General features: G+C 39.2%; 1 protein-coding gene across 5 annotated transcripts in view; it reads left to right on the top strand.

Annotated features, from left to right (window-relative positions):
* CEP63 (centrosomal protein 63) overlaps positions 1-11958 on the top strand; it is a 73723-nt gene extending 61765 nt beyond the window's left edge. For 3 of the 5 annotated variants that reach the window (XM_082654281.1, XM_082654277.1, XM_082654278.1), the window contains exons 10-15: positions 1549-1663; positions 2540-2737; positions 4425-4511; positions 8430-8635; positions 9413-9692; positions 11473-11958. In XM_082654281.1, coding sequence (XP_082510407.1) covers positions 1549-1663; positions 2540-2737; positions 4425-4511; positions 8430-8635; positions 9413-9692; positions 11473-11631 — 1045 coding nt within the window. In that variant the 3' untranslated portion in view covers positions 11632-11958. The remainder of the gene's footprint in view (positions 1-1548; positions 1664-2539; positions 2738-4424; positions 4512-8429; positions 8636-9412; positions 9693-11472) is intronic. The other 2 variants (XM_082654279.1, XM_082654280.1) reach the window with 2 other exon arrangements.
* Positions 11959-12737: the final 779 nt, after the last annotated feature.

Below are 12737 nucleotides of genomic sequence, written 5' to 3'. Positions count from 1 at the left end.
AGTTGTCATTACTGAGGTATATTTGCATACTTTAGATTGAATAAAGTAAAAGCTTAGTATTCTTATTGACATTAGAACTAATATTTACATTTTTTATCCTGATTTTCCATTGATAGACTTTTTAGTGATCTTTTACATGTTTTGCTGTGCTCTCAGCAGGTCCTGAAGGCTTGCCTCTTGTTTCTGACACACTGCCTCTTGCATTGTGACCTGGTACACTTTAGTCTCTTTAGGCCTCGATTTTCCCATCTGTAGATAGGACAAGATTATCTGATTTTCTTCTCACTCTCCCTCAATGTTTGACACACTGTAGTCACATTCTAAGTACCAAATAAATAAGCATTCTAGGATTTTTAGAAATAGGTAAAGTTGGAATAAATGGATACAAATACCAGTGTTCAGTAGTAAAACAAAGACTTTCAAAATTATTTTTCTGTATCAAAAGGCAAGTAGAAAAATGAACCCTTTTAGACAGCTTATTTGTGTTGTTCAGTTTGAACAGAATATTCCCTGAAACAGGAACTGTAGGAATTTAAGTGATTGTTTCTGTGTTGTTGTATTGTAGAGATGGTATTTTTGAATGATAGCTTATCTGGTAAGTTGGCTGTGTGGGTGAAACAACCTAGATAGTTATTAAGCCTGTATTGAACAGTCTGGAACCAAATGATGCAGGGCATAAGGGTATGGTGGGCAAGGTTAGAGGGAGGTAAGAAGTAAAAGACATTATTTTAATCATAGAATTTGTGGTTCGAGAAACATAATATGCACATTAAAGGACCTAAGAGCAATTTAAAGTGAAAATTCTAGAAAATGTCTACATTCAAGCTCTAACAATTGAAAATAGACTGTTTTTAAGGTAATTAAGGAATGAGGGTCAGTGTGGCTCTATCCAGGTAAATGTTGATCTGACTCTTGAAAGGGTGTTGACTATCCATTGCCTGGTAGGAGGGGAAGGTGCTGTGTGGTCAAGGGGATGGTGTGTGAAGAGACAAGAAGTCAGGCTTAGCAAATGGCACATGGCAGACAGTAAAGCCTAGCAATTTAGCGGCAAAAAGACTTTATTAGTAGATATGAGCTGTGAGATAAGAGAGGTATGGTGCCCCTGAGGTTCTTGTATCTGATGAGTGATTGATTCTTAAGTAAGGGTGACAAGTTGGAAACTCTTTGAAGAAGATTCTTTTGGCAGCTGTGTGTAGGATGGGATTGTAATTAAGTTGGTGAAGACTGAGATTATGATGCAGCTCCTGTACAACTAGAGAGAAAAAAACTACCTAAGTTGCTATAATCTTGAGAATTTTGTAACCAGTAATATTCTAAGCAGAGAGAAAGAATATAGGTAAACACAGAACTCAAAAGTATCTCCAGAAGTGTGAATTGGATTTAGCTGCCTCCAGTGATAAGGAAATCAGAAATGAGTTTTATTTTGGGGTGGGAGGTGATGTTTAAGGGTATTTCTTGGACATCAAGAAGGTAAGGTTAGATAACTCAATTTGTAGGTTTCAGGATTTTGTTTTATTTTAAATATGTGACCTTAATTTTGTCATACAGCTTGGAATCTGTGAGTACGACATGTAAACAGCTGAGCCAAGAGCTAATGGAAAAATATGAAGAACTAAAGAAGATGGAAGTGCATAACAATGAGTACAGGGCAGAGATTAAGAAGGTAAAGGTCCGCATGCCTGGGATCGCAAAGCCCTTTGTGTTTATGGACTGAGCTGTGGGTTGAGAGGTTACAGGAATTATTTTTAATGAGAGAAAAATGTAACCCAGAGGCCATTTGATGCTCACGAGTAGAGAGTACCTGGAAGGTGCTTAGGAGAGTGTCTTTCTGTGTCATCCCCAGGGATGCCGTGTAAGTATTTTCAAGAGAGTTGAAGCCTGCCCCTTTGAACTCTACAACGTTATTTTAAATGTGCCTTGATGAAAAGTTTTCTAGAAGCTACGCACCTTCTTGCTTGCACAAGCACATGAACATATTATATGAGCTGGCATTTAATATTTTCTTACTGACCAAAGGTGGTGATGGATGTGTATTCTCTTCTGTGCTGTGGGTAGTTATACCCTCATTGGCATTTGAAGTGTGCAGAGTTTGTCTCTATGTTAGTGGGCCCTGGCTGTCCTGTTTGTTGACTCATATTTTTTATTACTTCTTTGAGATTACTTCTAGCCCCTTTCTTCCTCTTGCCTTTCTGTTGTCTTCTGTGGACCAGGAAACTATATAAGCAAAATTTTTAGATTTGCAGCTAGAAAAAGAATGAAGGTGACAGGGGCTGTCCTCTAAACAATGTGGCTTCGACTTTGATACTGGTTCTCAGCATTTGAGTAAGGCATCTCTCCCTGTTTTGAAATCTAATAGGTAATTGTGGGTATAACCACCTGACCTTCAGTACAGATATGCAGCTTGGTAAATTGCTAATTTTCTGCAGATTTAATCAGGGAAAAATTCATGTCTTGACGTAAGGTAAAAATTACTTTATTATTATATTTTTCTATCTAACATGTCTTCTCTTAATTTTTAATGCCTTCTATTTCTTTGTAGTTGAAAGAACAGATTTTGCAGGCTGAACAGAGTTACAGTTCTGTACTAGAGGGAATGAAGATGGAGATCTCCCAGCTAACTCGAGAGTTACATCAGCGAGATATCACTATTGCTTCCACCAAAAGTTCTTCCTCTGACATGGAGAAGCAACTCAAAGCAGAGATGCAAAAGGCAGAAGAAAAAGCAGTAGAGCACAAGGTGAAACTAGAACAAAAATTCTCTTTATTTGAAGTTTGTTTTTTAAATTTATTTATTTATTTTTGGCTGCATTGTGTCTTTGTTGCTGTGTGCAGGCTTTCTCTAGTTGTGGTGAGCGGGGGCTACTCTTCATTGCAGTGCGCGGGCTTCTCATTGCAGTGGCTTCTCTTGTTGCAGAGCACAGGCTCTAGGCGTGTGGGCTTCAGTAGTTGTGGCACGCGGGCTCAGTAGTTGTGGCTTGCGGGCTCTAGAGCTCAGGCTGAGTAGTTGTGGCGCATGGGCTTAGTTGCTCTGCGGCATGTTAGATCTTCCCGGACCAGGGCTCGAACCCATGTCCCCTGCATTGGCAGGTGGATTCCCAACAACTGTGCCACCAGGGAAGCCCCTGAAGTTTGTTTTTGAAGATTCAATTTATTAAAGGTATATTCCATAGTAGTTAATTTAGTAAATTTTTATTAGCCCTCTTCTTCAGGCTAAGGGTAGGCTGGTTAACAAGCAGTCTAGTGGAGATTGGTGGGAGGTGAGAGTAGATGAGACAAGTGAAGAGACCCTCTCTGTGGTGTGTAGGGTGTGTATTAAGGCTGTGCCACGTTAGCTGTGACAGACCAGAGTTCAGACAGGGCGAGTGGTCAGGGATGAGACTGGAAAGCAGTGACCTGCTCCTGAAGGGCCTGCCCACCCTGTGCAGGAGTAAAAGGTCTCTGTGGTTGTCGTGTGGAGAGTAAGTGAGGAGGCAAAGAGACTCGGATGCTGTCACAGCAGCGAGACTGTGGCCCGAGCACTGCGCCAGGGAGGCAGAGGGAAATGGATGCATTCTGGAGAAAATCGACTGGGCTTTGTATTTGATTGGACCAGGAGAATGAGTTAGACAGAGTTAGGAGAAGATGTCACTCAGGATTCTGGCTTGGGCAACTGAATAGGAAGTGATGCTCTTTAGTGAAATACAGAAAAGATAGGGAGCAGGTTTGAGGAGGATAATGAGTTTGTATAAAGGGTACATAAAATGGGCAAGCTGGGACACTGGTTTGAGATAAAGGCTGGACTTCCATATGGAAATATCTAGTAGTCAGTTCCACAGAAGGCCTGGAGTTCAAGATTAAAATCAAGGTAAGACATTTAGTTGTGGAAATCTTTGCATGAAGTTGGCATTTGAAACCCTGAGAGACTTTGATATTATAGCGAGAAGGCATAGAGTATGAAGAGGGGAGACTTGCACCAAACTTAGGAATCTACTCATTTAGGGTAAAAAGGTGTTGGAATGGAGCTAAAAAGAAAAGTAGCAATAAGGAAGGAAATCAGGTAGTTTTCACAAAGGAAGTAGGAAGGCAGGGAAGGAAGGAATCTTTTCAAGTAGGAATGGCTAAGCAGAAAAGCTAAGGAGAATGAGGACTGAAAATAAGTTTTACTGCCTTGTGAAAGGAGTGCAGTCCACATGATGCTGGAGGTGGAGGCCAGTAAGAGGAGTGCTGGGGGTTACCAGTGCCTGATTCATCTTCTTAGAATAGTATTCTAATTGCATGCATATGAATTCATGTTGAAACACCTTTTCAACAACCTTTCAGAAAGTATTTGTATATATGAATGAAGAATGTGACCTCGCCTAATGAAAATTACATGTGGAAAAATTTTATAAGATGCGCTTGATTTATTTGTTACATTTATTTGTTTTTTGCTTTTCCCTTCTCAGGAGATTTTGGCTCAGTTGGAGTCACTCAAGTTAGAAAATCATCGTCTTTCTGAAATGGTGATGAAATTGGAATTGGGTTTACATGAGGTACATAAATAGAAACTTAAGTTTTTCTACTATCCAAGCCTTTAAAGAAATCACTTTGTAAATACTGATATTGTAAAGAGAAAGTTAAGATCAAACTATGAAACAATCCTTCTGCAAAAACTTTCTCAAATGAAAAGAAGTCAAGACAGTGATGGGAGTGAGCAAAATATGACTCTCCACTCCAGCAATTGGAAGATTTAAAAAAATATTATGTATGTGATAAAATACATAATGTGTTCTTAATAGGGAGAATGTATGTAAAGGGCTTAGAATAATGTCTGGCATTTAGTAAATATACAATAAATGTTTGATGCTGTTATTATTATTACTGAAATTATTGTGTTCACAATATCTTTTCATTATAAAGTATATGATCTTTTAAATAGTTTGGTTTTAGTTATATTTCTACAAGATATAGTTCATTTCATCAAATAGTCTAGAATCTTTTATGTTCAGAGTATTTTACTAGACAATGTAATGGACACAAAGATGAATTAAGGTAAGATTCTTGCCTTTACAAGGTTGAGGGTAATCTAGTAGGGAGGATAAGAAATGTAAACAAACTGCTGTGAAACCAGAGAACATGATCAGCTACAGTGAGTTATAAACTGTGTGGATGCTCCTTGAACTATTTTGTTATAAAATCTATGTAATTTTCAAAATGACCCATCTGATCTGACCCATCTTTTCTTGATGTAGGTCAAATGCCCAGAGATTGTAGAAATTATTTTTTTCTGTATTTCCAGAGAGTGTGTGCCTCCAAAGATTCATGGTGACACAATGCCCCTGTTTGCTCCTAAGTAGTTTTAGTTCCACACTCATGGATTATGGAGGCTGTGGTGGCAGAACATGCAAAAAACTACATGAATACGTTATTTCAGCTAAAAGAAAATACGGGGGACCATTTTTATAATATTTTGAGAGGGTGAGACTCTCTTAGCGTCACAAAACCATAAAGAATTTTACAACATAAGGAATTTTACAACATAAAAATATAAAATTTCTGGATGACAAAAGACCCCATTAAAAAAGACTAATAGACTAGAGGAAAACAATCTATTAACAGATAAAAGGTTAATATAAAATATTAATATATAAGGATTTCCTGTAAAGATAATAAAAAGATTGGAATCCAGTAGAAAAATGGGTAAAGGACATAAATAGATAATTCATAGAAGTAATGCAAAAATCCAGTAATGAAGAAAAGCAGTTACACCCCTCTAATAATCAAAACAAAAGAAATAAATATTCTTTTGTTTATTGGCTTGACAGTGATTTTTTAAATCCAGTATAGCCAGTGTTGGCAGGAATATAGAGGAACAGGCTCTTCAGTGCTCTGTTAATGAGAAAGTGAATTGACATAGCTATTCTAGAGGGCAATTTAGCAATATCCATTAAACTGTATGTAAATACATGTAGCCTATAAAGTCCTGAGTCATGTGCTTTTCTGATTTTGATCATCATTGTTTTCCAGAAAGGTCGTATCAGTTTGCATTCCCAAAGAACCCATCCTGTAGGAGCAAAGGCATAAAAATGGTCATTTCAGTGTTGTTTGCAATATCCAAAATTTTTGAAAAAAACTAAATGTTAATCTATAGAGGGATGGTTAATCATGACCTTCTATACTAGGAAATATTATGCCATCATTTAAGGTGGCAGATGAATGTGCACATCTAATCTTGCTCCCTCCCCAAATCCCTCTAAAACTATAATGAAAGGATTTTTTTTTTTTTTTTTTAAAGCACAAACCTACAAGGATGGAAAAAGTGGGAGAGGAGACAACAGCTAAACATTTTGTAAGGGGGAAGATGGAAGGAAGGAAGGAAGGAAGGGAGGGAGGGAGGGAAGAAGGGAAGAAGAGAAGGAGGGAGGAAAATGACTTTATATGCCCTGATTTAACCCAGTACTAAGCTAGTGGTGGAGAAAACCTAGAACCAATCTGATTTGCACCACAGAATCTTCAGAAGGCTCAGGATTTGGCAATAGCTGATTGACAGAATCTTATCTTATGCAGTGATTACCTATTCATATTTAATAGTTGGGAACTCTCAGGGGTGCGTAAGCCAGACTATGACCAGAGAATCTGTTCAGCTTAATTTCTCCTGAAACCTCTATCTAACAGTGGTGATAATGTCCTTTCTTTACACAGCAAGGTGTGTGCTTGCTATGCACTTTTTATATTACCTTCCACATTCATTTATCTGTAATTGTTGATAGTAAAATAATAAATTTGAGAAAAAATTAAAAGATGCCTGCCTGGCAAAAGCAAACATTATCTTCTTTTAAAAAGTATATTTAAATGACATCAGAAATCAGACTCTGGCGGGGGAGAATCCTGTTAGCAGTTTATACTTCCTCTGGTTTTGAAGTTACCCACAGTGTAAACATGGTGTACGTATTAAGAACAATTATTAGAAAATGCCGTTTTGCATTTTACCTTGGAGGAAGGTGATATTACTTTTACAAATGAATATTTTAGCTAAATAACTGTTTTAATAAAAGTATCTAATATCTTAATAGTAAAAGCAATAGCTCTGATAAAGTATTTACCACAGTAAAAATAAAAATTGACAGTAGTTTATAGTTTAACTCCTATGTCCTGCAAATTTTTTTTTGAGATTTTAGCATTTTGTAACTTACTGTCACTGCTAGAACAGATAGTTAAATGGTTTTATTTTAAGATTTATTTTTTTGCTAGGTGCATTCTGTTTGTCAAACCACTGTTTACCAGCTTATTTTCGGAAAGTTCTTTATAGAAAAGACCAAGCTAAACATCGAATTAAATTCCAAAGAAGATAACCATAATTTTTCAGAATGCTAATGAAAATATTTTGTCATTAGAAGAAAATGGTCCAGACCTCTGTCTTTTTAGGTACTGTATTACCAGGAAACACCTAGAATTGAAGAACAATAAATAATCACAGAATTCAGACCAGATCAGAGTAGTCATACCTACCTTATCCTTGAATACTGCCTTATCATGTCCAAATTTATTTCACATACCAGAATAGGTGCCAACATTACGTAAAACTCTTTAAGACCAGAGAGTTGTTTATTTAAAAGTTGTCCCTGCCAGCCAGAATTCCTTTTCAGAGCCTTATGTCCAAATTTCTTTCTTTGAAATAGGTCTTTTGATTTTCTTCCACAGGTGTTCTGGGGCTATTCAACCTTCTCTTTCCTTTTTTTTTTAAAATCAGTAGCTTTGTTTTTAAGTTAAAGCGTAGTTGTATAATTGTATAGTATAGTTACAATATTATATTAAAGTGTACAACATGATTCAGTATTTTTATAGATTATAGCCCATTTAGAGTTATTGTAAAATAATGGCTTTATTCCCTGTGCTGTACAATATATCCTTGTGGCTTGTTTATTTATACATATACATGCATTTGTACCTCTTAAACCCCTACCCCTATCTGGTCCCCCGCCTCCCCTCTCCCCATTGGTAAACCACTAGTTCTGTTTCTGTTTTGTAATATTCATTTGTTGGTTTTATTTTTTAGATTCCACATCTAAGTGATAACATACAGTATCTGGATTTCTCTTTCTGACTTATTTCACTGAGCTCAACGTTCTCTTTCTTGAGGAAGAATCCATGGCTGCTATTTTCTTTCTTTTTCCCTGTTTTTGATTCTCATCCGTAGCTTTCTTCCATCCTAGTTCCAGCTTTCCTCCAGTTTCTTGGATATTCCTTGGCACATCAGGGAAGCCCATTGTGCTCCTCGTTTTCTGCCCCTATCCACTGTAAGAAACAGAACGTTGTTTCTCTTTTAGGGGACCAAAACCAAATCTTCACTTTTTCCTGAGTAAAGCCATAGATTAACTAGTCATAGCTGAAAGTAATTTTCCAACAGCAGTATCACAGATTACAAGTTATTCTTGTATAAAGTAAGTGACTCTAGTATTCTTTTTTATTAGGCAAAAGAGGTTTCACTAGCAGACCTCCAGGAGAATTATACTGAGGCATTAAATAAATTAGTGTCTGAAAATCAACAACTACAGAAAGATTTGATGGATACCAGAGCTCAGCTGGAGATTTCTACTCAGATTTGCAAAAAAAACCAGGACAGGATCTTTAAACCAACACACAGCAGAGTACCTGAGTTCAAGAACATGGAGTTCAAGTAAAATTTCTTCATAGTTTATTTAAAATATATATCTTTATAATATAATTCTCATTTCTTTGAGAATAATTTCCAATTTACAGAAATTAAACCTTCGTCAAAGGACTCTGTTTAATCCTGAAGTACACCGTGCACAAGTAAAGCTGTTAGGTTAAGAGGTGCAGGGGTTCTAAGCACTTTCATCGAGGCTTCTGGATGTAGGTGTAAATGGCAGCCTATTCCACTGAGCCTCCTCATGCCGCCTCCTACCTCTCCAGCCCCACTTGCCCCATAAGAAGTAGAAGTTGGCTTTTTGTAAAAAGCTTCTTTTGTATTTTTGGTCAACTAATGATAGACTGTTACCTAAGAAGTCAGCATTCAGTGGAAAACCACCTGGCTTCAGCTCCTACGGTACGGTTTACACGTTTTCCTACCGGGAGCCTTTGCTGACACCCTCACCCCCACTCCCACCTCTTCCCCAGATGAAGGTAAGGGCCTTCTCTCTGCACAGTGCTTCCCTCTATCCTAAGCACCAACCACACGGGGTCACCCTGGCAGCTTGCTTATCTTCCTTGCTGTATTGTAAGTGTGTGGGGGGCGGGGGCCTGGCGGTGGGGATCGGGGATTGGGGCCGGAGTGAAGGAAGGACCATCTGGTCGGAGCCAGCTGCTCATTTGGTAAATTACAGCCTTCTTAGCCTGGTCCTGTGAGTTTAAGTGAACTTCAACAACAAGTATGTTTTAAAAGAGGAAAGTTGCTACAATGTTTATCTGTTTGATTTTCTCATCTGCTATCCAGGCCAGCCAGTGGCCAGCGCAAGCATGATGGGATGGAGGCTGAGCACTACAAAGCAGGTCTTCATTCTACGCAAGGACAAGCGTTGGATAGCGTAGAGGCTGTGTCCTGGGGCCTCACCCCGCCGAGTCATCAGATCAGCCCTTGCTGCTCCACCATCTCTCTGCCTTCTAACTTTCTGTGCAAAACTCACTCTTTGCCTTCAGTGCTAGATAGAAATGAAACCAATTTTTCTGACACTGTTTCTGAAAGTATAAATGACCAAGAAGACTTTATATATTCGGTATGGAGAGTTGCTGAGCTTATAGTGTATTAAGTTTATTTAGTTTGATTTTATTTTTTATTTTAAGGTGGAGCAGTATTCCCCCTCCCACCCCCCTTACTGGTTCTCTCTCTTAAGCAGCCTTTGTTATCCTCAATTATTTCTGTCTTAAGGTTTTGCTTGTGAAGACACTGTTGTCCACGACTACTTTTCAAAATGCATCTTAAGAAATATAACATAAGTTATAGGTATTCATTTCTTTTTAGCCTGAATGGGAAATTCCATTGCTGCCTTTTTCAGAGAGGGTCAGTTTTGTGTTGGGATGATTGGTTCAAGGAATATCTCTGCCTGCCAAGATAGTCCTGGGGCATAGACAGTGGGGAAGGAGAAAAGGAACGGTTGGAAAGGGAAAGAGGTGGGTAGAGGCGGGGGAAGGAGTTGCATCTGACATGTCTAGAACATGGACTGGGTGCCACACAGTGGTGGCCCTGGTGTCAGAGGCTGCCTTTCCATGTGGACTGGCCCCTTGTTCTCACAGCTGCTGTGAGGACTCCACTCCACCATCTTTTCTTTACCTTCTGTGCTGAAGCACTCGCCTCTGGCCATTCATTCCCATCAACCTCCCGTGGTCGTATACCTGAGAAAGTTCAGTATTTTTGACTTTTTAATGTGCCAACAAGTCCGTGGGAAGGTTTTCTTTTAGTTGTCAAAATATATGTAATATATGTATTTCTGAAATCCAAAAAAGTCCTGACAACTAACTTTCTTCCTAAGTTTGTCAGCAAAACTTATTTGGCGCTGAAACCTCACCTGGCCTGAACTGAGCTGATGTGATAGTATGTATAGACTTTATTGATCCCATTTAGCATTTTACTTCAGAAATATCAATGTGTTTGATTATGGGAGTTACCTCTGACCCCTCATGAGTCTGTATTTGCGAATTCGTCTACTCACTAAACTGTAACCCCTGAGCAGTACTCATGAGCACTTCCACAGTCATTCGTGAACGTGTGCAGAGGTGCACAAAATTTGAGTCACTGGACTTGCATGTTTCCAGCTGAGGTCAGTCAAGGTGGCACTTTGCCCTCTTGTTTCAGCTCTTGTGCTGAGTTGAGATACCCAGAGGATGGAGCCCCTGGGGGACAGCACAGTGCAGTGCAAGAAGCTCAGATGCTGGCATTGAACAGGGTTTGAACCCCAACTCTGGCACCCTTTAGTGGGGTGGCCTCGGGCAGGTCACTAAACACTCTCAACCATGTTTTCTCTTTTGTAAAATAAAGAAAATAGAATCTACTGGATGAGTTGTTTTTAGGAGTTAGGATTATAGTCTATGTGAAGTGTGTGTGTGTGTGTTTCCCATAAGAACAGTGTTTCAATATTCACTAATTCAGTGTTTGAGATGACTTTCATAGAAAATAACTACTGCAAATGAGGATTGACTGAACTTGGTACATGTGACCTTTCTAAAATCTAAATTCTGAAACCAGTGGTTTCAGATAAGGCACTGTGGACTCAAAATTTGGAAGAAGGAAAGTATTGATTTTAACTGATATCTAATTTATTATAGGTAGCTTTTCTATGCTTTAAAACAAAAGTAACATTCAGATTTTAAAAGTGTGTTTGAAGTAATAGGCATTAAGTATTTCTCTTCTGGGGTATAGAAGGATATACAAATGCTTTCAGAGGAAAGCATTTTTTAAAACATCACCTTTTAATATTGCTAGTTAGAAAATATCATGAATAATGTGTCTTAGAAATATACTATTCAACTTATGTGTGTCAAAATGTGTTTCTCTTCTAGCGTCCCTTGCCTCTGTCTCCTCTTGGTTCAATAGCCACAAGATTTTTGGAAGAGGAGGAACTGAGGTCTCATCACATTCTAGAGCGCCTGGATGCGCATATTGAAGAACTAAAAAGAGAGAGTGAAAAGACAGTGAAACAATTCACAGCCCTAAAGTAGCCTCTTAAAAAATCACAAACTTGGAAATAAAAATAAACACCGAAGAGTTACTGTCATCGTGAAGTAGCGGCTCTTTGAAAGGCCGAACATACAGACACCATAAAGATGAGATGTACTAATAAAGCTGCCATGAGGAGTCTGAGAAACTGATATTAGCTCTAAGGTGTTTTCACTGCACTGGTTTGTTCGAAGGACTTTTTCCAGCAATAACTTGTAAATAAACCACTTTGCTAGACTTTTTCTCATGTTAATATTTATTATCGTAAAGTGATACTTTCTCATGCTGACTTAAATGTGAATAGCTGTAGACTAACTAAAGATTTTATGATTCGTGTTGAAAATAAAGTAACTATAGGAACTTCCTCTGAGAGCAGTAGCATTGTATGTAGTGGAAGCATGGATCTCGGACTCAGAGTGATCCAGGTTGGTGTACTGGTTTTGCTTCTCATTAGCCAGCTGGGCTGGTAATGTGTGAGGTTGGGCCGAAGTGTGTAAAGGGACTGAAGGACTTTGACAGGAAGCCTTCTCTTGCTCAAAACACAGGGGGAGGAGCGAGGTGGGGGTGGAGCCTGGGGCTGGGTTAGTGTGGGTGCCTGGGGACACACGGTGGAAATCTTGGTATCTGCATTTCTGAGGAGAGGTTTAAAGGGGAGACGGAGCTCTCAAGGTGCAGGGGCATTTGAAGCCACGGAGAGCTGAGGAGGAGGAGGGCAAGGAGAGAGAAGAGCAGAGCTTAGAACTTGGCCGCCCTGAAGGACACCGGCACAAGAGCATCATGCGATTAGACCCAGCAGAGGAGCTGGAATGTGCGACTAGAGACCAGAAGGTGAGGTGTAGGGCTCTTGCCCCCAGGGATGGGGCTTCTGTGATCTGACCCTCTTGGTGGATCTTTCCCGTCAGCATGGAAACATCCTGTTATTCTTTCTTTAAAGCAAAACAAAACCTTGGTTCCATATCCTCCCTATCTACTGCTGCATACATTTGCTCCCCTTCACGCAGACACCTCTGGTGAGAATTGTCTGCAGTGACTGTTCCCATCATCTTCCTAACCTTCTCCATCCCCACTTCCCTCCCTGAAACTGCTCTCCTGCTCTAGAGGTTGCCAG

Source organism: Grampus griseus, assembly GCF_964374135.1.
Source record: "Grampus griseus genome assembly, chromosome: 5".
Lineage (NCBI taxonomy): Eukaryota > Metazoa > Chordata > Mammalia > Artiodactyla > Delphinidae > Grampus > Grampus griseus.
This window is presented reverse-complemented; position numbering and strand designations above follow the sequence as displayed.